The sequence below is a fragment of the Hyaena hyaena genome, unplaced genomic scaffold (genome assembly GCF_003009895.1).
Source record: "Hyaena hyaena isolate Hyena2069 unplaced genomic scaffold, ASM300989v1 scaffold_352, whole genome shotgun sequence".
In the NCBI taxonomy this organism is placed as follows: Eukaryota; Metazoa; Chordata; class Mammalia; order Carnivora; family Hyaenidae; genus Hyaena; species Hyaena hyaena.
The window spans coordinates 44,352-69,171 of NW_024080984.1; the positions used below are offsets into that span (position 1 = coordinate 44,352).

The window sequence follows — 24,820 nt, forward strand, 5'->3', positions numbered from 1 at the left end:
GTCTGCTTCAGATTCTGTGTCTCCTTCTCTCTCTGCCCCACCCTGGCTCATACTCTGCCTCTCTCTTTCTCAAAAATAAATAAACATTAAAAATTAAAAAACAAAAAGAAAATATCTGAGGAAGCTTAAATATTAACTGGACAACTCAACCTGTCTGACTGACATGAATTAATATTTCACTACCATGTATTTTCACCGTAAGGTGTAAAAAAATCTTGGGATTTGGAACCCTAAAGGGATAAAAAACTATTTGCAAGATTGATAAGCTGTGGAATAAGTCTTTGCACAGAGGAATGTCACATATCATCTGTGTATTTTCTTTTGGTCACAGCCCTTGCTGCTCATTCTTCTGTTATACCTCTGCCTCACCCATGAGTTCTCATTTACAACCCCAGCTCCTTCCAAAACTCAGGGACATAGCCATGAACCAGCAAGACCCACCCTTCTGAATTCTGCACCTACTCCAGAGGGTGACCCACCGGCTCAAATCTTCCTCTCTGCATTGATGGCACAAGAGGGTCCATTTCTGAAATCATTGAGTCAGAAGCATCCCCCCAAATCAAGGAATAAGCGTACGACCAGCATGATGCTAAGGCACAAGAAACTAGGCATTGGAAAAAACAAAAACAAAAACAACACCCATGCACAATTCCAGATCAGGTAAACTAGGAAACTCTGGGTGTGCAATTCAGGTACTGGCATTTTAAAAAATCTCCCTGCAAGGGATTCTGAAGCATAGACAGGGTTGAGAACCACAGGACTGGCACAGTACAGAGCCCAGGTGACTGCTGCCATGTGGGCAGTACAATACTGTTCCCAAGTCAGTGACCTTTCAGGCAGAGTTTATAGAGGTAGAGTTGCAAAATAATTCAATCAGCATGAAACCTGGTGTGGCAGTTTTAAAATAGAGCCCCAAATTGTTTGACATTTCTTCCAGTGAAACATAGAGTGTATCAAAAATAAATTCAAAGTGGATGAAAGACCTAAATGTGTTTAAAGACCATTACCTAGAGGAGAACACAGGCAGCGATCTCTTTGACATCAGCCAGAGCATCATCTTGTTTGACATGTCTCTGGAGGCAAGGGAAACAAAAGTAAAAAATGAAAATTAACTATTGGGACCTCATCAAGATAAAAAGCTTCTGTACAGCTAAGGAAACAATCAACAAAACTAAAAAGCAGCCTATGGAATGGAAGAAGATATTTGCAAATGACATATCTGATAAAGGATTAGTATCCAAAATCTATAAAGAACTTATCAAACTTATTATCTCCCCCCAAAAAACCCCAAGTAATCCAGTTAAGAAATGGGCAGAAGACATGAATACACATTATTCAAAAAAGGCATCCAGATGGCTAACAGACACATAAAAAGATGCTCAACATCACTCTCATTATCAGAGAAATACAAATCCAAACCACAATAAGATACCACCTCACACCTGTCAGAATGGCTAAAATTAACAACACAGGAAACAACAGATGTTGGTGAGGATGCAGAGATAAGAGAACCCTCATGCACTGTTGGTGGGAATACAAACTGGTGCAGATATTTGGAGAACAGTATGGAGCTTCCTCAAAAAGTTAAAAATAGAACTACCCTATGATCCAGCAATTTCACCACTATTTACCCAAAGGATACAAAAATACTGATTTGAAGGGGCATGCACCCTGATGTTTACAGCAGCATTATTGACAATAGCCAAATTGTGGAAAAAGCCCAAATGTCTACTGACTGATGAATTGATAAAGAAGATGTGGTAATATATATATACAATGGAATATTAGCCATTAAAAAGAATGATATCTTGCCATTTGTAACAACATGGATGGAACTAGAGTAAATTATGCTAAGCAAAATTAGTCAGAAAAAGACAAGTATCATATGATTTCGCTCATATGTGGAATTTAAGAACCAAAACAGATGGGGTGCCTAAGTGTCTTAGTCGGTTAAGCATCCAACTTTGGCTCAAATAAGCATTCTCACAGTTCGTGGGTTCAAGCCCTGCATTGGGCTCTGGTCTGACAGCTCAGAACCCGAGGCCTGCTTCAGATTCTGTCTTCCTCTCTCTCTGCCCCTTGCCCACTCACACTCTGTCTCTCTCTCTCTCTCAAAGATAAATAAACATTTTAAAAATTTAAAAAAAAGAAACAAAACAGATGAACATAGGGGGAGGAAAGGAAAAAAGAGAGAGAGAGGGAGGCAAACCATAAAAGACTATTAACTACAAAGAACAAACTGAGGGTTGCTGGAGAGGAGGTGGGCAGGGGATGGGCTAAATGGGTGATGGGCATTAGGAGCATACTTATGATGAGCACTGGGTGTTATATGTAAGTGATGAATCACTAAATTCTACCCCTGAAACCAATATTATACTATAAGTTAACTATAACTAACTAGAAATTAAATAAAAACTTGAAACAAAGAAGAAGAAGAAGAAGAAGAAGAAGAAGAAGAAGAAGAAGGGTAGAGTGTATGTCCTTTCCTTTCCTATCAAGTATGGGGTGGATCTTTGACGGCTTCATCTAAAAGATACAGCAGAATTGATGCTAACTTAGCTCTAGGGTTACATCATGAAAGGAATACATTTTCCACTTTGTGGACTTGGGTACTCATCGTGGAGTCCTGAGCCCCTGAAAGAAGTCCAATTGCCTTGGCCACCATGCTGTAAGGAAGATCAAGCTACACTGAGAAGCCATATGCAAGGACTCTTCTTGATGCCTCACCCAAGTTCCCAGCCACCATCAGTGTCCACTGAGTAACAGAGATTGACAGAATATTTACCAACTCTAGGACTTGAAAGCAGCAAAGTAAGTGTATTAGAGGAATGTCTCCCAATTTGCCCATCACTCACTCATTTTCCAGTTTCCCTCCAAATTTAAGATCACTCTTACTTCAAGCAAGAGATGAAATTACAAGAGTCTGAAGCTACATGTTGAGTTATTCTCGTTCTGAATAGTGGCTTCATTTGAAATGTAGATAGAAAAAAAAAACACTTGGAAAATGCTAGGGAAAAGTCTGTAACATGAAACTCCTTAATCTCAAAGAAACAACCATTGTTATTTTAAAATATCAGAGAAATGAATGGGTTTCAATCATTTGAATGTGGGTCTAGAAAGCGGAATGGTGGTCCCAAAAAGAAATATCCACATCCTAATCCGTGGAACCCATGGATGTTACCTTATTTGGAAAAAGAAAAAAATTGCAGATGTAATTAAGTTAAGGATCTTAAGAGGAAACCATCCTGAATATTAGGTGAGTCCTATATTCAGTAACAAGTGTCCTTATGAGAGATACACAGGACAGATTTAACAGATCAAAGGCAAGCAGGCAATATGACCATGTGGGCAGAGACGTGAGTGAGGCAGCCATATATCAAAGAGAGCTTACAGCCACCAGAAGCTGAAAGAGGCAAAGAACAGATTCTCCTCCAGAGCCCTAGAGGGAATGCGGATCAGCCAACACCTTGATCTCGGACTTCGGGCCTCCAGAGCTCTGAGAAAATAAATCTCTATTCTTCTAAATCAACCAGTTTGTAGTAATTTGTCACAGCAGCCACAGGAAATTAATACAGTTGGAAAAAAAGTATTTCCTAATCAAAATTTTCTGCTTCTATATAAGTGCAAAATTTAATAAATGGCAATTTTATTCTTTATACTTGTCTCCTCATGCTTCTACCTATTTCAGTTCAAAATATTATTTCTAACGTAAAAATGTCAAATTTTTATTACTATTGTTATTTTCCTATACCTTTAACGTTTCCATGCTTGTCTCTTTGATACCATCTAAGTGATTTCTAGGCTGTATTTATCAGCAATCTAAATAGAGTACAAAGTGAAGGACTTAATTGAGCATTCTAAATTCTGCTTCGGATGTGAGACATGGAGAGCAGAGCACTAGACAGGAACGGATAAGAAAGAAGAAGATATCCTTTGTGTAAACTATACGATTTGTTGGGAAGTGTCTGTAGATCTGGTTTTAAGAGGAGGTCTCAAATACCAATAGCAGGACATCCTACAAAATGACTTACCAGTTATTCTTCAAAACCATGGAGGCCGGCAAAAACCAGGAAAATATGAAAAATCATCACAGCCAAGAGGAACCTCAGGAGATATGAACATTAAATATAATGTGGTATCCTAGAACATAAAACCATTAAGTAAATTTAAAGAAATCTGAATAAAGTAATGACTTCAGTTGGGTATACCATTACTGGTTCACTAATTTCAACAAAAGCTTCATACAAATATAAGGTGTTAATAAACAGGTAAAACTGAGTGGGGATATATGGGCACTCTGTGTCCTATCTTCTCCATTTTCCTGCAAACGTAAAACTGTTCTAAGCACTAGTCTTATTAAAACACACCATATACATATGCACACAGCTGTCTCTATCAACATTCATATCTCAAATAAGAAACTAAAGTTGAAGGAAGTGAAACATTGAATACAAATCAGTAAGTCGAGGAAATTTTCTCGACTACTTCCCGGAATGCTAGTGCATGTTGCAAAGAATTATTTAATAAGGCTTCTGCCTCTTAATTATTGGCGACGTTCTTAAAAAGCAACACCAAAAAAAAACATTCCCAGACCTAACAAGTGGAAAGGAAAGGGAAGGGAAGGGAAGGGAAGGGAAGGGAAGGGAAGGGAAGGGAAAACAAGAAACAGCTGGCTGTGCTTGCAGTCTAGTTTCCAGGACTAACTGGCGTGCCATCTGCTCGCAGCACAGAGTGGTAACCATGGTTCACGTGTCACACCAGCTTGCGGTGTTAGGAAGTTTGCCCCAACAAGCCTGGACAACTTCGCTTCCGCGCAGGTTGCTGAGGGGAGGGGGTGGCGGCGGCGGCGTCCAGAGCGTGTATATCGTTTTTCCAAACTCCATCTGCACTCCCCTCCCCTGGCTGTGCCCGCGGTCTCCCAGCGCGGCAAGCCGAGGGGACCGGAGCGGGCCTTTTATGCATTAACAAAAGAGCTCTCCTCCCCCTCCTCCCGCCGCCCCCGCGCCGCCCCCACCTTAGCTTTCCCGCGGCCGCCCGGGCCCGCGTCCCCGGCAGGAATTGGCTCCCGGGCCCGAGGTTTCCAGGTACCCGGAAGGGGGAGGGGGCCGAGGCGGCAACAATTGGGCGGGTGAGGGCGAAACGCGCGGCCCCGAGCGCCAAGACTCCTAGGGGCGGCGGGCCGGGGCCGTGCCGCCGAGCGATTGGCCCGGGCCACCCCGCGGGCCGCCGCTGATTGGCCGATTCTCAAATTCGGTCTCAAGGCGCCAGAGGTGGTGTTTTAGCGGGGACTGCGATCCGGGGCTGGAGCGCTGGCGCTGCCCTGACACCGCGGGGTCCCCGCCAGCTCTGGGCGCTCGGAGCGGGGATCTGCGCGCCTCACTTTCCCCGCCCGATGTCGCCGTGCGTCTGCTGATCTCGCCCCGCTGGGTCCTCGCCGGTGTGGGGTCGTGAAGGTCCCCACAGAGTCAGGAAGCCTCCTTCTCGAAGTAGGAGTAAGTAGCGTGCGGCCCTAAGCTCTGCGTGGAGGCGGGAATTGGGGGGAAAGGGGAGCCCCCTCCCCGCCCGGGCTGCCAGCCGGCCTCCCCTCCTCTCCCTCGCTGGCGGGGATCGAGGCATTTCTGCCGCCGGACCAGGCGCATGTGAGGTGTCCTGGCTACACCTCACCCTCCCGCGGGGCAGTAGAGAGGACTGGTTCTTCCTCGTGATCTGGGGGGTTCGTTGGAAGTTTATCCTTGGGGTCGGCTGGGCGGCCTGGGAAGGGGCTGCGCTAAGAGCTGAGTGGGTTTGGTCTGGCGATCGGGTTTCCCTCCCCCGGATTCAAAACCCCCTCAAAGCCGAATTCCTCTCAGTTCTTTGCGCCAAAATTAACTGACCTAGGAGACCCTGTACTTTCTGACAGATTTGCCCTACACTCTCCTGACTTGGTAACTTTGTTTTGTGCTGTTGCTTTTCATAAACAATTACCAGTTTTTGTCCATTTTTTCTTTTTTGCCTTCCCAGGTTTTTAGTAATTATCAAACACACTTTATTAAGTGTTAGTGTTATTCATGTGCGTTTTAGAGATGGGGGTAGTGGCTACACTCCTGGAAATTCCCAGAATGAGTTTAGAGAGGGGAAGTTCATGTTCACGAGCAAGTAATAAATATTTTTGTTGGAGGAGAAAACATCCAATTGTAAAATCACTTTCTACTGTAATTGTGCATTACAGATGGAGGTAAATTGTTTAACATTAAAAGACCTGATCAACCCCAGGCAGCCCAGACTAGACTTTGCAATTGAAGATGGGGAAAATGCACAAAAGGTAAGTGCACTTAAATACCTTAAGCTTTAATATATTTAGGATGGTGGTGTCTAATTCAATGAAGTCTTCCGACATGTCACTTGTATTTGTCTTATAAACGTAATAATGTTGATGATCATTATAGAAATCTATGTTTTTTAAATGGTTGCATCCAAACCATTATTGTCAAGTTTCTCACTCATTGTGCAGTAGAAAGAGGCTAAGTTAGATGTAATGTCGGAACCAATTTATATGAATCGAAGATGTGCTGGACACTGCAACCAAAAGTTTATAATACTTCCAATTGTCAAGAGTGGAATTAGCTAATGCTGTGCAGGAATGTTACCCCTTGGTTCCTGGAATATAGACTCTACACTGTAAATGCTGGATATTTAAAGTGCTGTGAAATGTTCTTCATACCAATGAACTATCTCCTCGTGGCTGTTTCATTCACCCAAAATTAAGACCTGTGCCTCCCATATATAGGGAGATAAAATGACTTAGCCCACTAGCATACTCTGAATATTTTACAGTGCTACCTCTGGTTTTGTACTGAGCCTTTCTCTCCCTTTCGCTCCCCTTGTGACTTTTAAAACCATGGTTGTATCTTCAAGAAACATAACGAAGTGGCCATAGTAATGTCTAAACTATCACCATACCCACATCAGCACAGCCGCACTCATCAGCTAATGCCCTACTGAAAAGGTATAATTGCTCGTGAACATCTAAGCATTTTTAGGCAGAAGCCAAATATATAACAGAAACTTTGAATACCAATCTGAGCATAGCAACTTACTTGGGCACTGAACTTCTCTAGGCTCCTTGTCTTATTTTTAGGCTTGCCATCAACAATGAAACTGTCTGTTTGCAAAGCACCTGTTATGTAGACCTTTGAAGAATACTTGACAACCATGAATTTTGGATAGGTGTACAATTGGATATTTTTGTAGATTTTTCCCCCTAGCATTCAAAAGTTTTTTGTTAGGAAAAGAAGGATAACAAAACATTGTTGTTTTCAAGAGGACTTTCTAAAAATGAACCAAGCTATATGAGGATGGAAATGCCCAGACTGTAAAATGTATATTGGGAGTTTGGGCTTTGGGAGTTTCAGAGCAAACCGTTTTGCTTTCCTTTATAATTTGGATTGGAATAGCCTTGAAGGAACGTGTATGCATTTATATAAAGCCTGAGTTAGCGTCCACTTCTTTCTTCTGGGTCAGTGATTTTTTTTTATCCAGTGCCTTCCACAAGGGCGTTCTACTCTAGTTAGTATCAGTGCTGTGTCCAGGTGAACTTTCCCATTTTAATGGATATGGAGAAGAACTCAAATGACTCCACGAAGAGGTCGAAAAAGTGGTTAAAACGTTTGGAACGGAATGTACGAGCAGGGATTATTTCACCTCTCAAAGAGAAGGCAAGGAATGAGAACAGCACTTCTGCCCAGAGACAAGATGGGGCTTTTGTCTCCTTTTCACATTGCTGGGTAGTAAAGGAAGGAGGATTTCTAGGGATGGCGAGAACATGGGATTTATAGTAACAGAGATCTGGGTTGGATTTCCTGCTCTGCCATGTATTAGCTCCGTAACCTCAAAATAATGTATTTATTCAGTCACTCAATAAATATTTATAGTCCAGGTGCTGAGATACAGTGGTTTAAGTTTCCTAACCTCTCTAAGCCTGTTATTTCTCTTCCATAAATTGGAGCTAATAAGTAGCACCTCCCTCTGTAGGTGTTTGTAAAGTACCCAGCAACACACACTGTTCACACTGTACTCAGTGGGACTGACAACCCAAAGATACAATTGTAGGCTCTGAGAGACTTTCAGGGACTCAGATGCAAAACTAACCAACTGTACTATGGCTTGCTAACTGCCGTCACAGAAGTGGAAAAAAAATGTTTGGCAAAATAAAGGAGGAGGAAATATATTCACAGGGGATCCCGGGAGATTTGGGAAGCTTCACAGAGGAGGTAACATCTGGGCTAACCAAGCCTCCATGGCTGAGGGCATTCAGCCTACAAAAAAACAGGAGTGAGCAAGACGGACATTGGAGGCAGAGGAAACAACGTGAAGTGCAGGCATATAAGAAATGTTCAAGATACTCAGCGTGGCCAGAAGCTGGTGGTGCTGAATTGTTGCTTGAAAGCCTCTGGGAGATGCCTGGTACAGTGTTTTGTGGGTCAGCTGACATTTAGAGGATTTCTCATTCTTGACTCTCTCCACATTGGTCAAGAACTAGAAGTACTGTATTATGCATGCGTCTTCTTGCTACTTATTGAGAAATTTTTTTTAAATGTACAGTTTTCACTTTCATTACCCGCATTTACTGAGGCCAGTTGTGAGATAATAAACAAGACTCTCCTCTTCAGTTGTTTACAGAGCATTTGGGGAGGACAAAGGAAGAAAACGGATGGTTTGGCATGCAGGGGTGAGCAACAAGGATTGAGCTATTGGGGTGCTTTGGGAAGGAGGTAAACCTGAACAAAGGCTTGAAGGGATGAATGCTAAGACTTAGGCAAGCAGACAGGGAGGCAACTGGTAAGAAGTAGCAACGAGCAGGTACATTTGGGGCCAGTGCCCAGACTTAGTAGGCACAGGCTTTCTCTGAAGGTCATTCATCACTTTTAGGAGTGATTGAGAAAGAAGGTAAGTTCAATTCGAAGTATCTGTCTGTACCTGTGTGATACAGGTAGATAAATGTGTGCAGGAGGCACCGGTTGCCTGATTTTGGAATTCATGAAAGGTCCTGGCCAGATACAAACTTGGGAACTGTCAACGTTCGGGTTGGCTTTGAAGCCCTGTGCATGAGGGACCTGTCCCAGAGAGAGCGAACGGAGGACTGGAGAGCTGAGGTTCTAAGAGCGGAAAACGAGGAACCAATGCAGGAGACTGAGAAGTAGGGAGAGAACCAAGAAAGTAAGTGTGCTGTTTCCGAAGGGCTGCGTGTTTCATAGAGCAAAGAATTGTCAACAGTCTCAGCCACCGCAGTGAGGTAGGCCAAGTGAGGTGTTTGGCTGTTGATTTGGCAAGTGAGAGGTGACCTAGATGAGAACAGTGGGAACCCCTGGGAGACGGGGTAGGGGAAAGCCCTCAGTGTGGACTGCTCATTCTAGAAAGTGTGCTCTGAAGGGAAGGGGAGTTTGTTAGTTAAAGCTAGAAGGAGACGTCTTCCTAACACATAGACAGCCTTAAACCATAGGTAGAATTTCAACAGGCAACGCTTCACCAATAGCATTAAAGACAAAGTAATGGTGCAGGGCAGGCTTGAAGAAAAGCAAGTGCACTGTTTGTGCACAATGTGGAATATGCATGAGCTAGAATTGGAAAAGCAGTTGGCCACATCTTGCCAAGGGCCCTGGCAAGGCTGATAACTGCATGTATTCTTTGAGGTAACCTGATCAAAGCTGTATCTGAGACCCAAGCAAGACTGGAACCAAGATCTTGTAACTACAAAACCTTTCTGTGGCGGCATACAGCAGAGTTGAAGTGTTGGTATAATTCATAACAGATATCTATATAGCGCTCGGTGACAAACTGCCTTCACCTTCATTATCTGATCCCGTCCTCACGGCCACTCGATGGCAGGTAAGCCAGGCTATGTTGTGTCCATTTGCGTATGAGAATCGGAGAGCCTGTTCCACAGGTTCTGCCTCTCCAGGCCGTCTCTAATCGAAGAAGGGACTTCCAGGGTGTTGCACTTGGATTTCCTGGCAGGCAGATCGGACATGGAGGTAGGGTGCTGGAGGCTTGTTAGGGGTGCTCTGGGCAGCCACGTCTGTGGGTACGAAGGGAAGGCAGCAGAACTAGACAGAGGGAGAAGTGGATCTGAAACAGTCTCAGGGGAAGACTGTGGAGTTTACCCAACTGGGAGTTCGGGCAGGGACAGGAGGGCCAGGCTTTTACATGTCAGTGCTACCTCTACTGGCATCGAGGGCAGTCCAGGCCTCCCTGGGAGGTTGTGATTTCGGACAAGTCCGCCCTCTCAGTCCCGGTGAAGGGCTTCCAGCATCAGGGGGAATGAGTCATTCATTCCTGACGAGATCTCAGTACATCCCTTTCTACCACGCAGCTGGGTAGCCTGGCTGGAAAGCCTTGGAGGTAGATACTTTAGTTGGAATCCCTTATTTTAGTGATAAGGAAACTTGGGGTCCAGACAGAACAATTTGTCCAGTATCAAAAAGACAAAAACCAGGTTTCCAGTCTCATTCAAACTCCCTTTCCACTTATACAGTGTTAGGACTGCAGGCCGGACAGAGAGATGAAGCAGGGTGCGATTAGATTACAGTTGACTTTCTGCCCATCTGAGATCTCAGCATACAAATTTGCTTGGCATTCTTTTTTCTCTTGATGCAGAGGTGTGTACAATCAGAACCTAGCAGGTAATCTAATTCCACTCCAACTTTAAATATTAAACTGTAGTGAAAATATATCAAAGTGTTGGAGGGAATAATCCATCTAAATTGTTCCTCCGTGGAGCAGAAGTAGGAGCTTTGTACTACTCCTTTGAGAACAGGCAGGTCCCCTAGAGGGAGCACAAAAGGAGTGTGGATCTCTGCCCACCTCAGTGAGGCTGGCCTACACCCTTATCACAGGGATACATTTTAGAAAACGAGATAATCAAGGCACAGTGTTCTGTCAGCACCCATAAGGTGCAGGGCACTGTGCCAAAAAATTATGAGGAATGAGCCATGGAACTTGATTCCTGACCTCTGGAAGTGCACAGTCTCATTAATGAGTCAAGACACACACCTAGGAAGCTAAATAACGGTATGACACGCTGTATTGTATTAGCTCTGAGTGCCAGAATGGACAGTAATAAAATGGGATAGAGGGGAATAGGTAACAGCCAGGTTTTATTGAGTGCTCACTATATGCCAGGATCTACTTTAATAACCCTTGAGGTTGGTATTTTTATGAACTTCATTTTTAGTCGAGAGCATTAAAATATAGTGAGACAAGCAGCTTGCCCACACTGATAAGCATCAGACACAGGTAAGCTGGTCCAAGAGCCTAGGTGCATCACTACTTCCCCGTCCATACTGCCTGTCCACAGTGCCACTAGGGATCAGCGGCCTGCTGGGTACCTTTTGTTGGATCTGTGATAAAAATCACTTCTTCCTGGTTTGTGCCCAAGATAAACTCATTTCTAGATGCAGGATTTCAGGAACTTCTGCTATCACCTGTTTCTTGCATACGGGTGACTTTTATACTAAATGAAGGTTGCATATGACCCCAGGCAAGTTATTTAACCTCTCTGTGCCTCAGTTTCTTCATCTGTAGACAGAAAAAATAATAATACCTACGTCTCAGGGTTGGATAAGGAATTACTATATGTAAAGTACATAAAATGGGGTGCGGTGCCTAGCAAACACTCAATACTTTCCCTTCAGAGGTCCCTTGTAGAAGACTTCATCAGAACTGCACATTAATAGGGACGTGTTACGACACGTGGGTAGATGCAGTGCTCCAGGATGGCTGTTTGTGCTGCGTGGTAGGAAACTGTCACTCCCATCCCCCCTCCCTCCCAGTGACACTGGGGCAAAACCTCACTGTGAGCTCTGCTGATCCAAGGAACAAGAGTTGGCCTGGCTAACACAAGCTCTGGGTGCACCCAGCCTTTTTTCCCCTCTCTTCATATGTTGCTCCTTTATGGGAAAGCACTTTTCTTAAAGGACTGCTCACCCGAAATCCAAGCACACAGTAGCTCTAGAATGATAGGCGTATAGAGAAGGAGGGACAAACCTGTAACTCATCCACCTTCATCATTATGTAAAATACAATTGCTTGGAGGTGACTTCTGCTACAGAAAGGACAGAATCTTTCCATTTTTGAATGACGGATCCTGATTTTAAGGGAAAGAAACTTGTTTTCATTACTTGATATTTCCAAATGTGGCTTCCATATACGTAGTCCTTTTTCAAAGTGGACTAAGGGACTAATGGACCCATCACTGATCTTTCTTATAATTATCTAAGGCAGTCTACTCAAAGTGTGGACTGGGGGCAGGTGCTAATCCAAAAACTATAGCTAAACCGCAAAAAATTAAGAACCGAATTTGAAAGTCAGGCACTTAGAAAGCTCTGCAACAATTTGATCTTGTCCTCTGTGGCATCTAAGCCCATGATCAGTGGTCTCTTCCTATTGAACAGGCTGTAGGTTGTTTGAGTGGCAAACTCACACGGAGAGTCACAGGTGGTGGAAAATGCATACGAGTCCTGTGAAGTAAAACCACGTATCAGTATGTGGGAGTTTGGAAATAAAAAACCCTGGCCCTTCACCATGGATAGTTTGAGAAGTACTGTCTAAAGGAATAACAGTCCTTCCAGGTTGGTTTGAAATGTGGCATTTTGTTGGATATTTTTCCATTGGTTGGTCCTGCTACAAATTTCTGCATTAGCACCGGTGAACACCAGACTACAAAAGCATAATTGTAGTACTGCACCAGTTAGTGCAAACTTGTAAATAGAGAAGCAATACAGACTCAGCCCACATTTGCCCCTGTTATCATCCCCAACAATTACAAGCATCTACAGATACACTCAACTTCTTTCCCAGAGATGCCATAAGAAGTATGTTTAAAAACAGTAGATGATAATCATGTTCTCACTGAACCACTCTTGGATTCCATGAATCCTTCAGTCTATTTTCATTAGTCCTAGCCTGATATTTTTCAGTGGTGAACATATGGTCTCTTTGTATTTTCATGTCTTGGTGAATCAATGCTTTCAGCTTATACCTGCCCTTTCTCATTCTTACTAAAAGGTCTCTTTTTTTAAAATAGGAAAACATATTTGTTGATCTCTCAAGGATGGCCCCGAAGACTCCAATAAAAAATGAACCAATTGATTTATCAAAGCAAAAACTCTTCACTCCAGAAAGAAACCCCATTACTCCAGTTAAGCTTGTTGACAGACAGCAGGCAGAACCGTGGACGCCCACAGCTAACCTGAAGGTGCTCATTAGTGCTGCCAGCCCCGACATCAGAGACCGAGAGAAGAAAAAGGGACTGTTCAGACCCATTGAAAACAAGGATGATGCCTTTACAGACTCTCTGCAGGTAAACAGGCCATGTGTCTCAGGCTTTATAGAAAAAAAATTTTTAAGTTTATTTATTTTGAGGGAGACAGAGACAGTGTGAGTGGGGGAGGGACAGAGAGAAAGGCAGAGAGAGAATCCCAAGCAGGCCCCACACTGTCAGCATGGAGCTCGATGTGGGGATCAAACCCATGAAACCACTAGATAATGACCTGAGTTGAAACCAAGAGTCAGATGCTTAACCAACTGAGCCACCCAGGCACCCCAGGCTTTATGCAATTTTTAAATCTTTACTTGATTATTTAAAAGTCATAGAATTCTCAATTTTTCAGTTACCATTGAGCCAAAAGCAGTATTAATGTCTTCCTTCTTTTCTTTTTTTTTTTTTTTTGCCATTGGGGTGATTTAATGGCATGTCAGATGTCTATAATGGTAAAATACCTTTAGACAGGCAGTATCTTTCATCCACAAATCCCTGCTCTTTACAGATATCAAAATATATCAAAACAATATCTTACTACTAGCTGAAATGGATTTCTCACTCTATCTTATTTTTTTCATAATGAATGGGTTTTTTTCGTCTGTGTGCTACCCCCTTGACTACTCCCAGTACACATTTAAAAATGATAACTTTTTAAGCAAAAACATTTAATAATTTTGATTTAATGAAGAAGTTGGACTTTTAAAATGCTGCTGTGAATTATAATTTTACTCTGATTTTGAGAGTAATAGTGTATTTTAGACTTGGAAAATTTCATTATTTTTACATATGTTGAATGCTTTGGGACCTTAACGGTAAATCATCTTTAAATTATCTGTCCTATGGAGAACCAGAGCTATTGTTTAAGCAGCGTATCTATACTTTAAAAAAAAATAAATAAATCAAAGGTAAATAATTTTCACTCTTCCATTAAATGTTTTCCCAGGCTTCCAGCGCCTGGGTGGCTCAGTCGGTTAAGTGTCCAACTTCAGCTCGGTCATGATCTCATGGTTTGTGGGTTCAAGCCCCGCGTCAGGCTCTTTGCTGACAGCTAGCTCAGAGCCTGGAGCCTGCTTTGAATTCTGTGTCTCCTTCTCTCTCTGACCCTCCCCTGCTCACACTCTCTCTCTCAGAAATAAATAAAATCACATTGTCTCTCTCTCTTTCTCTCTCAGAAATAAATAAAACATTTAAAAATTTTTTTAAAAAAGCATTTTCCCAGGCTTGCTAAGAAAAGTTACAGATTTGAGTGTTATTTCTCTTCTATTTTCCTCCTTTTGGTAGACTTTTTATGCTATAAAAGTTACCAAAATGAAGAAATTAAAAAAGGAGAAGAGGAAAAGGTGTCCCGAGTTACAACTTGAAATTAATAGAACAAAATGAAGTGAACCTGTTATACTTCGTTGCAGTGATAGAACTAATTAATAGGTTTTTCCACGTAACTAAATACAAATCAGACCATACTTTGAGAACCACTGCTCTGGAGAAACCCCTGTATGTGTACGCCAAGAGACGTGAACAAGAATATCATGGCAGCACAGTTCCTATTTAGCGCACACTGGAAACTACACACATGGCTAACACTAGGAAAATGGATAACTAAATTGTGGTATATTCATACAGTGGAATATCAAACAGCAGTGACAATGAGAGAAAATCATAGCTATATGCAAGAACATGGATGAATCTTAAAGACGTATGTTGATTGAAAGGAGCAAGTTTCAGAAGACTACTAGTTTCAATTTTACAAAAGTTGAAAACCCAAACAAAACAAAACATAAGCAATATATTGCATAGAAATATGTGCATATGTGATAGAACTATTTGAAAATGGCGATGAAATAATACATGAAAATTTAGGAGAAAGATTACTCTGTGGGGTAGGCAGATGTAAATTAATAGCATTGTTCAGTTTTGGGTGTTAAAGATATGTACATAAGTATATTTTTTATGACCAAATATTCTATCAAAAGGTAGTAAAAAATCATTTTAAAGAAGATATTCCTCAGTAATTTTTAGGAATATGAAAAGCTTCTATGAACAAGAAATTTGAGAACTACTGCTCTAGGTTATACATCTAGTAGTGAAGTGATTAGGCCATTGGATATGCAAATATTCACAAAGTAATTGCTTTTCCAAGTGCTGTTTTCATCCCCCAGTGATGTATGAACATTTATTGATCCACATCTTCTTTGACACTTCACACTGTCAAATTTATTAATTTCTGCCAATCTAATGGGTATACAATTGTGTATTAGTGTGGTATTCACTTGCTTTTCCTTGGTTACTAATGAGGCCCAACCCCTTTCCACATGTTTACTGGCCACCATGTTTTTTTCCCCTCTTCTGTGAAGTGTTTGTGCAGTGTTCTTTGTTGATTTTTATTGGGTTTTTTTGCCCATATTGATTTGTAGGAGTTTATTGTATATTCTTGAAAATAAACCTTTATCAGTTCTGTATATTACACTTCAATTTAGTGCTTGTGTTTTTTCATGTTGCTTCTTATAATCAATTGTCCCTGCACTATTTATTCAGTCCTTACTCTCTCAAGTTGGCAATGCTATGTCTGTCATATGTCGAAGTTCCTTTCATGTATGTATCTGTTTCTTGGCTCTCTTCTGTTCCATTGGCCAATTTATGCATCGCTACACCAATACCATATTGTAACAAGCCTTGATATCAGATAAAGCAAGACTCTCAACTTATTTTGCTTCAGAGTGTGTGAGCTATTCTTTGCCTTTTGTTCTTCTATAAATACTTTAGATTGGATTTTTTTAATGTTTATTTATTTATTTTGAGAGAGAGAGAGAGTGTGTGTGTGTGTGTGTGTGCATGTACATGCACAAGTGGAAGAGGGGCAGAGAGCAAGGGAGAGAGAATCCTACGCAAGTTCCATGCTCAGCACGGAGCCCAGTGCAGGTCTCGATCTTATGAACCATGAGACCATGACGTGAGCCAAATTCAAGGGTCGGATTCTTAACCAACCAAGCCACCCTCGTGCCCCTTCAGATTGGATTTTAATTGGAATTGCATTGCATGTAGATTAATTTCAGAAGAATAAAGCTGTACTGAGCCCTCCTATCCCTGAAGATAGTATATTTCTCTAAGTTTTAAGTATATTTCTCTAAGACCTAATTTTTGATATTTTATGCAAATAGATTTTTGCTAGATTTGTTCCTAAAAACTTCTTGTTGCTATTGTAAATAATGTCTTTTCATTTTTCTGTTACTACCATATGGCAATGCAGCTGATTTTTTAAATCTGTTGTTTTGCCTTTACAGCTACTTTGCCAAATTCACTTTTTATTTTATTTTATTTTATTCTTTAAATAGTTTATTGTCCAGTTGGTTTCCATATAACACCCAGTGCTCATCCCCACAAGTGCCCTCCTCCATGCCCATCCCTCCCCTTCCCCTACCCCCCATAGTCATCAGTCCTTAGTTTGTTCTCAGCATTCAAGAGTCTCTCATGGTTTGCCTCCCTCCCTCTCCCCTACTATTTTCCCCCTTTTTCTCCCCCATGGTCCTCTGTTAAGTTCCTCCTAATCCTCTTATACGTGCAAACATATGGTAGCTGTCCTTCTCTGCCCGACTTATTTCGCTCAGCATAACACCCTTCACTTATTATTTTAAATAATTTATCTGAGATACTTTTGAGTTTTTTATGTAAACAATTATGTCTTCTGCAGAATGAAAGTTTTGCTTATTCTTTTCTAATCCTTGTGCCTCAGTTTCTTTTTCTTATCCTCAGGCACTGGCTAGGATCTTCAATAGGATGTAGAAAAGGAACCGTGATAATGGGCATCCTTATCATTTTCCAGATTTTAAGGGAATACTTCCAAGATTTTTCCATTAAGACATGTGTTTGCTGGGACGCCTGGGTGGCTTAGTCGGTTAAGCGTCCGACTTTCCCTTAGGTCATGATCTCGCGGTTCGTGGGTTTGAGCCCCGGGTCGGGCTCTGTGCTGACTGCCAGCCCAGAGCCTGGAGCCTGTTTCAGAGTCTGTGATTCCCTCTCTCTCTGACCCTCCCCTGCTCACGCTGTCTCTCTCTCTCTCTCTCTCTCTCTCCTAGAAATAAATAAAACATTAAAAATTAAAAAAAAAAAAAAGACATGTGTTTGCTGTTAGGTTTTTATGAATACACTTTATTGGAGAAAGTTTCCATTTCTAGTTTTCTAAGAGCATTTTTGAAAATCATGAATGGGTGTTAAATTTATCAAATGCTTTTTCTGAAGCTCACTGAGATAATCATACCACTTTCCTCCTTGGATCTGTTCGTTGAAAAGCCTTTTACATTTTCAGGCTTGAAGTGAGCCTGTTTCAGATGTGGGTTGCTGAGACAAGGACACCGCTTTAGTGCCCTTATAATAAGAAAGAATAAGGAGGAGTAAGACAGCTGCCCTTGTTCAGTTCCATGAACTGTTGGTCAGTTGTAAAAAGTAAAACACTTTGATGATGCAATGCAGGCCAATGGATCTCAGATTTTTGTCAACAGGAATCACCCAAGACCTAGATTCTGATACGTCAGGTCTGGGATGGAGCTGATCCTGGTGATGCTGATCTACAGGTCTAGTGAGCACATTCGTAGCAAGGGTGTAGCAAGCCATAAATGACTATACTGTTCATTTTTTAAGCTTTTAACCAATAGACTCATCCTCAAGTTTCAAAGGAGAAAAAAAATTAGTCCAAAGAAAGCATCCAGTAAAATGTTAAGAGAATTGGATTAGGTAATGAATGTATTTTAACCAGAATCTAGAATGGTATGGATTGGGATGTCCCCCAGGTTTGCCAATAACTCATTTGTTCAAGCATTTCTTCTGCACTTTGCATGCAATTTCTCCATAAGGATATTAACTGTGACATCTCTCCTCTCCCTATTGTCTGCCCTTTGCAGCTTGATGTTGTTGGGGACAGTGCTGTGGATGAATTTGAAAAGCAGAGGCCAAGCAGAAAACAGAAAAGTCTAGGACTCCTGTGCCAGAAGTTTCTAGCTCGCTATCCAAGTTATCCCTTGTCAACCGAGAAAACAACCATTTCCCTAGATGAAGTTGCTGTCAGTCTTGGTATGTATCATCAGATTACCTGGAGGCCTGTCTCCAGTCACAGTGGGAAACTGGTTTCCTCAGGCAGGCCAAAGTCTTCAGAGAGCTTCTCGTTAAGTAAAGAGTGGGCTCTGGAAGGATAAGAACGCAGGAGCAAGTAAAACTTCCTTCTGTCATCAAATTTCTCATCCTTATGCAGATGATTCCAGGGAGTCTTCTAGGCCTGAGGGGCAAATGAGAATTTGTGGGTTTTGACCTTATAAAATATTTGTATGAAAGACTCACATTAAAAATTAATATATCACTTTTAATTTCATATTATTGCAGACAGACAGAACATATTTTCAAATAGCTTGCTATTTATTTTTAAAAATGCATCTTAGAGTTCAGACCTGGTGTTAACTTCTATTATCAAATAGGATTTGAGAGCAAGAGCTTTCTGTTTGAAGCCACTGTAGTGTGGCTTCAGTGTGTCACTCACTCAGTGAGTGTCACTCACACTGTAGTGTGAGACTCACAGCAAGCCTACCAAACTGGAGGGAGCACATCTGGGCGTAAACATCTAAGCCTTCTAACAAAGAGAAGTACATGTGTTCACATGGCATGGGTGTGTGTAATATGCAATGAGGTATAGGCTGTAAGTACGTAGACGGCTGCCTCAGAGGAGAGACCTCTAGTGGACATGGCTTGCAATTGGTCTCAGGATAAACATTGACAATCTTAACTAAGCAGAAATCACAGTGATTTGAAGGTATAGGGTATCCCCTTAAAAAATAAGATTTTACATACAGAAAAAAAGAAAAAAACAAATAAACAGGCTTTATGATAGATTATATTTTTAATTTGTTTATTACTTCTCTTTCTTCCCCTAACCCTGGGAAATGTGTCCCAGTAGATGATTGTCAGTCTGAATAATGGCTAAAACTGTTTTAGTTGCTGGAAACTAAGATAATGAGGCAATGGATGTGATGCAAGGACCACGGGCTGGGCTTTGGGTCAGATGGAGGGTCTCCAGTTTATAGGCTGAGAGTTTTTAAAAAGTTGCTTAACCTTTTCCTGACTATAACCCAAGGATCATAGCACCTACCTTGCAGAAACTTAAGGAAGTTGGGGAGAATGTCAGCAACATGCCTAACTCAGGGCCTGGCATGGGTAACTCTTATGTTATGTGGAACAGTTTCTACTCAAAATTACTAGACCTCTCTCTGCCCTCCCCAAGCTGTCCTTTCACCCTCTGAGAAAGGAAGTATAGTGCCTGATTGGGGAGTCCAGAAATAAAACACAGTATTTGGCATTGGTACCACTGAAACAAGAAAGGGAAAGTGACCCAGTGGATGGAGGCTTAGTGTACACCCATTTGAGGCACAGGCCTGGAAACTGACCTTACAGAGGATGAGGGTGAAACAGTAGCACACGGTGTCCTCACTGAGGTTCATGAAACCAGCTTCCTCCATACTCCCAACTTCCATCCTCGGACCTTGCACTGATGTCAGTACAGAAGACAAAAGATTAGACAAAAGCTCCATCGAGGCCTAAGGGAAGCATGGTAATAAGTGACAAATCCTTGGGGGCGTAAATAATGCCACAACTAGAATTAACAGGATTACACTGATACAAAAGAAAAGAGCTGGCTGCCAGGAAAACCCTTCCTGACAGAGCAAGCCTCAGAGTAACCTGAAAGTCTCGAGACCTGTGAAATGGAACTTTCTAGTGCAATGGCCAGTAGACAGATAAACCCAGTCCAGATTGAAAAGATGATTGTCTAGACAGGCAGCTGCCACAGTGGCTTTTACCAACACCGCCTAGTAAACACCCATTGTGCATATTAAATACTCATCTGCCCTCCAAGTGGTCAGAATCTTCCTTTATTTTCCCGTCTTAGGATGTCTACTCACTAGATGGAGATTTAACAGTTTGTATCGAATACAGAATCACAGAACAGCCCAGCATATGGCTGGCCCCGGGGTGTCTCGGTGCATTCACATGACATTTCTAATGGGAAGGTTTATAGAATGTTACACTCTAAACAAGATGTGTTAATATATGAAAACAGACTGGGATAAAAAGCCAGGCAGATCTGGACACGGGGCTGTTGGCTGCCCTGCCAGCACCTTCCAGTAGGCATCTGGCACCAAAGCCTGAGCTTCTGAGGATGAAGAGCTTTTCAGGGTCATGAGCTGAGATGTTCTGATTGACTGTGAAATACCTCTTCCTGCAGATGATAGAACTCCATTTCACCTCCAAAGTTGTCATCAGAATTTGGTCAATTTCTTGTGTTAAATCTTTGGAGGGCCAGAAGCTACATTCACTGAGACTGCTGATTATATAATGGCTCCTGGCAAGTGAGCAGAAAGAGGGCATCTCTGTAGCTGGATTAGTTTTCTGGGAGATGCCCAGAGGCTTTTGTTATGGGTACTCAGATGAGAGCAAAGAAGCCAGTGGGTTCCAAAAGCCTAAGGGCCTGTGGCACAACAGGATGAGTCACAGGAAAGTTTTAAAATCTATTCCTTTTGTGACCTCTCATACTAGCAGGGAATTTAGGCAGTTCCAACGCTGTGTACAAGTATTTACAAAATAATACATTAACAGTAGATACAAATTGACACCCTATTGGAGACCCTTTACGTTTATGGTCACATGGAATCCTCATTATTTTATGAGATAAATACTAAGGCACAGAAAGATTAGCCAGGTAATAAGGGATAGAGCAGGGATTCCAGTCCAGACACTCTGACCTCAAAGCCCCCACACTTTACTGTAAATATTTTTGGTAAATGTGATAGCCCATAATTCTAGCTATTTTGAGAGTGCTGGGAAAGTGGGTAAGGACTTGATGAATTTCATGGTCAGCCTGTATTATACATGAAGAGTCTCTGTGCTTTACGCATGGGCTGTTTGGCCCAAACAGCTATGACTGGGAGCACAGGGACAGTTACCAGGAGCCAAGATATGAGCAAAAGGAACCTCATATGTTGTTCAGCCCTGGCTGTAGCTTCCTCCAGCAACTTGAGAAGGGTATCCAAGCTCTAGACACCTGAGTTTCCAACACAAAATAGGAAACAAAATATTTGCCATCTTTTTCCTTCCTGGGCCATTAGGAGAGTTAACAAGATAATTATTTCACATCATTCAAACTCCAGGGAAGGATAGAATTGTCCCAATGAGGTGTCATGCATTGGACCCAGTTTGTTTTATAGTCTGCATAATTAGGAGTCTAAGTCAAAATCAACCAAACAGCATTCATCAAGTGTCCATTAGACATACTAGTACATGTGTTGCTCAATCCCACCTATTTTAACATGCTGAAGTGTTCACGTGGTTTACCTAACAGGTCTAAAGAAGAGACATACTATTGATATAATAGAGTTGTTATATAATAGATATAACATCCATCTCTGAGTGGATGTTTTTTATCCTAGCCCTTTTAAGGGTTAGGTCCCAAGAACATCCTTATAGGTTGAGCTTGTGGGGCATCCACACTTGCTGGGCATTGCCCTGGGGACCATGTAGAGTAGCTTACAGACATGGTCCAGGCCCTCTAGGAATTTTTACTCAAAAATGTTTGCCTACATGAAGGTCAACTTCTATTTTTCAAACAGGCGTTGAAAGAAGACGTATCTATGACATTGTAAATGTGCTGGAATCACTGCATCTGGTCAGCCGGGTGGCCAAGAATCAGTATGGCTGGCATGGACGCCACAGCCTGCCAAAAACCCTGAGGAGCCTCCAGAGACTGGGAGAGGAGCAGAAATATGAAGAGCAGATGGCACATCTCCAGCAGAAGGAGCTAGAGCTGATGGATTATAAACTTGGAGAACGTAAAAAAGATGGCTGTCCAGATTCTCAAGATCAACAGTTACTGGATTTCTCTGAACCCGACTACCCCTCTTGTGAGTGCACTATAAAACCACACGAGTGATGGTTCCTTCCACAGAGATTCACTGCTAAGGCGGGCAGTGCCAGATTGACAGCCCTGGAGGGAGATGTCCTCCTATTCTGTCTACTGAAGAAAGGGAGACAGATGGCTCCCCCACTGGGCTTCCCACTCGACCTCACTTCAAGCCTGTCTGGTGGCAGTTCACTTGGTATTTGGTGTGTTTGGACTATAGATCACTAGCAGCACTCCCGTTTCTGACTGACAGCCCCATGCTGATTTCTATTTGTGAGCCTTTAAAGAAATTTCACTTTGAAAGAAGTTATCTTTTCAGAGAATTCAATTTTTTAAATTCTATTTAGGGCAGATTACTTAGAAACGAACCTCGTTAGGAGAACACATTGATAAGAAAGATGGATAACCCCTGCTGTCACTTGATACAGAATTTTTTTTATTTATATCTACATGGTTCTTCCCCTCTCAGCTCCTATTGATCCTCTTCCTGTTTTAACGACTGATCTTCATCAGTCTCACCCTATACCCCATTGCTATGATGATAAAGTGCAAGTATCAGTCAACATTTCCCTTGCAGATCTAATAGGGACGGAAATGTGGGCCTGGTTTTCATTAGATTTACTGTCTCATGCCTTTTAGCTCCACCCCATGAGCCAGTTCTTATCCTAATAACCAGAGGAGACAGCCATCTGTCGGGAATGGTTTGCCTGCCATCTACAGCAACAGACATCTAATCAGTGTCTCCTATTCGTTTCCAGCTTAGTTCTTCTCTTATTTCTGAAAAGCAGGGGGAATGGCAAGCACCTACTGTGCTTAAGACATATTCTAGATATTGTGGACACAGAGAAATAAAAACAGAGTTCTTGCCTTTGAAGGAACAGCTGATGTTCTGAAAACAGTCCCTGAAACCTACCCTTCCATTTATCCTTCTGCATTCATCTTTTCTAAAAGTTGCCTCAGGAAAACTACCTCATGGATTTATTCTATGAAGTAGGAGTGTAAAGCATTAAGAATCATTTCAAATATGCATTTCAGAGTTTATGCCTACTGCAGAGTAATTTTACAAGCCATAAGAAAACTCACTCATTTCTTGAGGCGCCTGGCTGGCTCAGTCAGTAGAGCGTGCAACTCTTGATCTCTGGGTCGTGAGTTCGAGCTCCACATTGGGTGTAGAGGTTACTTAAAAAAAAAGAAGAAAAGAAACTCCATCTCATTTCCTCACAAGCCATCTTTTTGTGCTATGTGTCCAGTAGGCTTCTGCCTATAACGAGTGATCTTTCCATCTGCTGGTAGAGACCGTAGTTCTGGCAAACTCTAAGCACCGTCTTTCATGTGGTAAATTATATGTTTTGATGCTTTCATTTCATTCCCTTTGTAGCATCTGCAAACAGTAGAAAAGACAAGTCTCTGAGAATTATGAGCCAGAAGTTTGTTATGCTATTCCTCGTCTCCAAAACCAAGATTGTTACTCTTGATGTGGCTGCCAAAATACTGATAGAAGAAAGCCAGGATACCCCAGACCATAGTAAATTTAAAAGTAAGCATCTTCACCTAAATCCACTTATCAGTACAAAAAGGGTGGGGTTTCATATGTTGATATTTTCTGCCTGTGAGAGTGAAAAAAAATTTTTTTGAGAAGTGCAATCCTCCCTGCATTCAAAAAGATTCTTGGTGCTGTGAGAGGTAAGTTAGTAAATACAAGAATTCCCATAAAAGTTCTGTCCGATGCCTTTTCCTCGGCAGTTAGAATGGATGGTGGAAGCAGAATGCCATCCATCCCACAAACGCAGGTCAGGGAAGGTGTAAGATGCTTTGCGTTTCTCTTTAGTATCGCTGCTTCCAAGACAGAATGTCTGAGTTTTCTTTCCCCTTTTTTCCTCACCCCCTGCCTACTCTCCTGATGGGTGGAGATGAAAGTTGTCTGCAGGTAAGAACCAGAGGAATGACCAGGGTAGGGTAAGGGTGGTGGGACAAGGCCACTGGGCAAGAAGAGTTTCCGAGATTCGTACCCCAGTGCGCTTTCCTTTTCTGTCAAGCCTGGGTTGAGCCAAATGCCCTTGGCTGCCAGTAGCCCTTTTCGAGCCCTGGGAAGCCATGAGCTCAGCGTTCTCTGCGTTTTCTGTCTCCGTTGGAGGGATAGGCACCCTGTGGGAGAAATGTAGGTAAATTTCAGCTCTATCAGAATTGGGAAGAAGATTGCATCTGGGGTGAATGGGTTGATGTTCCTGGACCATAATGAAAGCTCCTTTGATTGATCTTAGCTACAAAGTCAAGTGGGTTTCCTACCTGTAAATTGATTTCTTGAATGGAAATTACTTTGTGGGTTTTGCCCTGCCTATCCAATGTCTTACCACCCCTTCTGAATTTCTTCTCTCGTGCCCACATTTTCAAATGTCTCTCCCCCAGCTCTTGTAAGACTCAGGGAATGCCCACCCCTCCCCTCCCCAGTAGGTGGCCAGATGCCAGGATTCCACTTAGGAGCTGCCTGTCTTCAGCACAGCTGAACCTCAATAACCTTGAGCCTCAAATAGTCTCGTCTGCCCAGGAGCACAGCCTCACAGGAAGCTCTGGGGAATCCCAGTCATTTTCATAGG

At 42.3% G+C, this 24,820-nt stretch overlaps 1 protein-coding gene and 1 long non-coding RNA gene across 2 annotated transcripts in view; one reads left to right on the forward strand and one right to left on the reverse strand.

Annotated features, from left to right (window-relative positions):
• Positions 1 to 1,044: 1,044 nt before the first annotated feature.
• On the reverse strand, positions 1,045 to 5,102 carry LOC120243686. The gene is made up of 3 exons (XR_005531373.1): positions 5,015 to 5,102; positions 4,032 to 4,140; positions 1,045 to 1,073 (listed from the first exon to the last, which is right to left on the reverse strand). It is a non-coding gene; the product is annotated as an uncharacterized LOC120243686 (long non-coding RNA).
• Positions 5,103 to 5,256: 154 nt separating this feature from the next.
• The window catches only part of E2F7 (E2F transcription factor 7), a 40,239-nt gene continuing 20,675 nt past the window's right edge, over positions 5,257 to 24,820 (forward strand). Inside the window, exons 1-6 of the mRNA XM_039249936.1 lie at positions 5,257 to 5,492; positions 6,209 to 6,301; positions 13,061 to 13,336; positions 18,190 to 18,358; positions 21,937 to 22,227; positions 23,605 to 23,763. Of these exons, the coding sequence (XP_039105867.1) occupies positions 6,209 to 6,301; positions 13,061 to 13,336; positions 18,190 to 18,358; positions 21,937 to 22,227; positions 23,605 to 23,763 (988 nt within the window). The 5' untranslated portion in view covers positions 5,257 to 5,492. The remainder of the gene's footprint in view (positions 5,493 to 6,208; positions 6,302 to 13,060; positions 13,337 to 18,189; positions 18,359 to 21,936; positions 22,228 to 23,604; positions 23,764 to 24,820) is intronic.